Source organism: Saimiri boliviensis, chromosome 3 (assembly GCF_048565385.1).
Source record: "Saimiri boliviensis isolate mSaiBol1 chromosome 3, mSaiBol1.pri, whole genome shotgun sequence".
Taxonomy (NCBI): domain Eukaryota; kingdom Metazoa; phylum Chordata; class Mammalia; order Primates; family Cebidae; genus Saimiri; species Saimiri boliviensis.
Genome location: NC_133451.1, coordinates 31,624,874 through 31,629,367, shown reverse-complemented (window position 1 = coordinate 31,629,367; position 4,494 = coordinate 31,624,874). Strand labels below are relative to the sequence as shown.

Below are 4,494 nucleotides of genomic sequence, written 5' to 3'. Positions count from 1 at the left end.
GCATTACATTAACAAGTTAATTGTTTTAATTTTTGAATTATAGTTCATAAAATACATTAAAATATTTTGTGTGAAAATGATCTATTAAATATATGAAAAAGCTATTGTATATGAAGTTTTACAATAGTAACAGGAATGTCTCAATTAATTGAACAAAACAGTATAGTTGGAAATTCAGCAGTTGTTAAGCTAGTTGGGATTAAAGTTTATGTAAACTTCTTTTAGTCTATGAAAGATATACATTATAAATTATTCCGTTTTCATTACTTGTAATGTAAATTGCTTTTTGGTTCTATTACTTTATAATGGTTATAAGTCTAAAATGAGTACACATTAAATCATTTTAAATTGTTTTAAAAGAATGATTGTGTTTCTCATAAAACAAATGTGAACTTTAAATCAGAAAATATCAGAAATATTTAATTTGAAGAAAAATATATGGCTAGTTATCAAAATAAAGTGTTCACCATATTTTAATCATATTGAATATAAATTTCTATCATGAATAGTGAACATATTCTGTTTACACAAGAGCAAAAATTAAACAAAAAAGAAAAATAAGGACCTTCAAAATACCCTAAAAGATCAATTAAATCTGGGACATGGAAGACAATAGAGTTAAAACACAAACCACTTCTATTTATATATTTATAGTTGCACATTGGACAAATACACATATCAAGGGTAACCACTGTCACTTTGCTCAAAAACAGAGTAAAAATCCATAAATAATTATATTTTAAGATTGTATGTGACATTCATTTACAGTGAAATTTTAATGAAATGTTTTAAATATATTTTCAGTATTTTATAGTAAATAACTCTCAAAACTATATCCTTTCTCAGATATATGTAATGCTTATAACATTGGCTCTTAATATTCACATAGAAATAGCTACAGTGGCCGTTCTCACACTGATTTGCTTAATAATTTTGTCAAATAACTGTTTTCTCTGCAGCCTAATTTTCTCCTTTGAAAATTGTAGGTTACTTTGTCAACATTTCAGATACTTGTGAGGATTTATTTTATTTTATTTTATTTTTTTTATAGTTTCTACAACATTTTTATTGTAAAAAGTTCAAGAAGCCATTTACAAGCCAAAAAGTATCAGAATAACATAATTTTTATAGACATATTTTTCTGTACAAAAGGTTAATCTTCATAGGAATTTTAAATAAATAATCTAAAAATCTGGGTCACTGATTGCAAAAATAGGTCTCTCTCTTGACTGTGTCAAGGTGACATGCCTTCATGTAGCCAAAAGATGAGGGGTTTGACACCTGTGACGAGCCTGGGCAGTGAGTCTCTGGCGAAGATTTCTCACTTTCTTGATAAGATTTGGTCCCGAGGTGTCCCATTCTACTGCTCTTCGATTTAAAGAAATCTGTGTTGAGGGATCCATTTCAGAAGTGTCACTTAGTTGTGAGGTTCTAGGCAAACAGCTTGAGTCCTCCTGTTCATTTTGGAACCTGGACTTTTCGTTATGACATAGATTGTCAGCATGTTCGACAGCTGCATTTATCTCTTGCTTTAAAAACCACTTTCTAGATGCATCTGAAAGAGCAGAAGCTTTCTTTGCCGATCTCAAATCGAACTCTTTTCCTTCAGCTTCCTTCCACTTCTTGGCTTCCTCCTTCACCATGGCATTTAATAGCTCTATTTCTTTCCTTCTGTCTTCCCTAAGGAGTTTGGCTACTTCCTGGTAACATTTGTTTCGTTGTAGATCATCACATTTTTGTTTATGTAAAGACTGAATCTTCCAGTCGGTATTCAGGCATACTTGTTCAGCCTTTGCCAAATTTTCTTCCATCACCTTCTGAGTTTTTTGGCTCTGCACTTCACCTGCTTCTATCAGTTTATGAAACATGTGTTCTTCAAGATCCACTTTTCGTCTATAGGCATCTGCATCTGCTCGCATTTCTTTTGCAACAGCTTCTTGATTTTGAGTAAGATTCTTCTCATAAAGTCTCTTTTGCGATTCAAGTTCCAGCTGTCTCATTTCTAGGTCTTTGGCTGTGGCAGCAATTTCTCGATCTCTCATGTATATCTTTCTCCCAATCTCATCATCCAGTCTTCTTAGCTCCATTTCCCGTTGATCTTGCTGAAGCTTCAGAAAACGCCTTCTTACAGCATCATGTAAGTGCATTTCCTTTATTTTCAGCTCTCTCTTCACAGCAGCTAGCCTCTGTCTTTGTTGTATCATTCTCTCCTCCTCTTGTAAGAGCATTTCTCTTCTTGTTTCTTCAGCTTTACGAAGCAGCTCCTGTTTCTGGTACCAAGCTTCATCTTCAACTCTTTGCTGGTCGACTTCAGCTTGCATATCTTCCACTGTCTGCCTCTCCCTTAGGTAATCCAACTCATCATTCCTTATTCTTTCTCGTTCCTGTGTCTGATAGTCCACAATAAACTTTGGATATTGATTAAATACTGGATACTGCCCTTTTGTCAGTGCAACAAAAACATGAAGCATGCTGTCTGGATGAATGGCAGTGGGCGTGGTTTCCATGAGATGATAAACTTGTCTAATCACAACATTTATATCCAGGTTATTCTGATGGTGAAAAAAAAACTCAAAATCATCTTTAAGATTACAGTTGAGCAGAGGCGCTCTAGAACATATGTTGTAGGCTACAACAGTCATCAGAAGGAAGGAAGGATGGTTGGAAAAGATATTGTCAAACAATTTCAGCCACTCTTCTCTTGTCAGCACTTCCGAGAACACAGTTTCAAGAAGAGGCCATGCATACAGCTGGGAGGTTATATCATGATTTATGAAGTGTTGCAGCAGTTCCTTGTCATGAAATGCCAAAACATTTTCTATCACACTAAGAATATTGATAGGAGGATTAGGAAAATACTCAAACCAGTGTTGACACCAATTCATTATGAGAGTAGTAATAACTTCAAAACAGATGAGTTGGTTGTTCTGGAATAATTTTACAAACGGAAATGCCAAGAGTGGAAGATACAGTGTGTCACTAAAAATGACAGACCAGTGAGCTAATGCAGATAAGGTTCTCTGTAATACTCTGAGTAGTTTCCTACTTTTGATGGGGTATTTCTTCTGAAGGTTGAGAAACGCCACATGAGTCCCCTTATCTATGAGGCTACTAAATGCAGTATGATTTTCAGGCAGTTGTAGCAGAGAGCGCCAAATGAACATTCTGTATTTTGTTGGATATTCACCATAGCCTTTTAATAATATTTGTAAACGCTTTTTGTTTAATCCATCTGGTAATTCATTCTTTTTACTTTCGAAATTACCAGTCAGGTCTTGTTTTAATATTCTAGTTTGTATTTTGCTTCCCCTAGATTTTGCTGGCTGCTGAACTCTTCCTGATGTTACTTTCATCTTAAGATCACTGGAACTCAGTTTATTCTTAGGCAAATCTTCAATAACTTTCACTAAAGGTGGAGGTGGCTTATTTATTTCTTGTGTTAAAGCCTGAACTGAGTATATGTTTAGACTTCCATTTTCCAGAATAGATGCAATGTACCGTCCATGTGGGCTAATTACTGATGAGCTAATTCCTTCATCAAGGCTCCCAATCTCAAAGAGCAGTTTACAAGTCTGTATATTGATAAATCTCATAATACCATCTTGACTTAGTACTCCAAGAACCTGATTAGAACCAGCATCAAAACTATCAGGAAGAAATTCTAGATGGCGAATGGCTCGAACTTTAGTGGGCATCTGGATAATTATAAAGAGCTGTCTAGCTTCCAAGCACCACAAATGAAGATGATTTGACTTGCCTCCAGCAGCCAGGATTCGACCATCTCTGGTCACAGCAAACACTTTGTATGATATACTAGAGCTTTCGGGTGGAGCTGGCAGTTGATATTTGCAAAAAAGTGTGTCACACTCCCAGGCAAAAATGGAATTATCTTTAAAACAGCTGAGGATGGTATTACTTAATGGTAGAAAGAAAACCTTCTGTATACCCACAGACTGGCGAATGTTCAGCTTTCTTTTTCTCTGAAAGGTATCCAAGTCCCATAATTGTGCTGTATCAGAAGAAGTAGTGATGGCATATTTCCCTGATGCATGCACAGAGATTGAAAATACTGAAGATTCATGTCCTCTCATCCAGCTAACTAGCTCCTTGGTGACTGTATCAAAACATTTAACAGAATAATCAGCTAATGCCACAAGGAATTCAGATTTCCTACGAAGATTAAAGGCCAGAGCTGTGCAAGCTTGTGCTGTTCGCTGAACAAGATTGAACCTGTTTCCACACAAGTCAAAAACATAAATATTTCCTTGGTGGTCTCCAGCAATTAAGCAGTCGCCCGTGCCATCAAAAGCCACATTCAAAAATCACAAAACTTTTGGATGGTAATCAGAAGTGTTGTGAATGATGTTCACTATAATTCCTGGCGTCCGGAGCCACCTGTTCCACCGCAGGACATCCAATCCACGGATGCGGGGCTGTGTCACAGCCGGAACCTGGACCGCTGCCCGGCGCCCCCTCCTCGCCGGTCTCCATCCC

At 36.4% G+C, this 4,494-nt stretch overlaps 1 protein-coding gene across 2 annotated transcripts; it reads right to left on the bottom strand.

Moving 5' to 3' along the window:
- Window positions 1-1,243: 1,243 nt before the first annotated feature.
- Window positions 1,244-4,180, bottom strand: LOC101050101 (TBC1 domain family member 31-like). Of its 2 annotated transcripts, XM_074395984.1 has the most exons (2): window positions 3,019-3,172; window positions 1,244-2,884 (listed from the first exon to the last, which is right to left on the bottom strand). In XM_074395984.1, exons 1-2 carry the CDS (start codon window positions 3,086-3,088, stop codon window positions 1,251-1,253), a joined length of 1,704 nt encoding a protein of 567 aa, XP_074252085.1. In that variant the 5' UTR covers window positions 3,089-3,172; the 3' UTR covers window positions 1,244-1,250. The 2 variants fall into 2 exon arrangements, with proteins under 2 accessions (XP_074252085.1, XP_039324234.2); XM_039468300.2 differs by having other exon boundaries at window positions 1,244-4,180.
- Window positions 4,181-4,494: the final 314 nt, after the last annotated feature.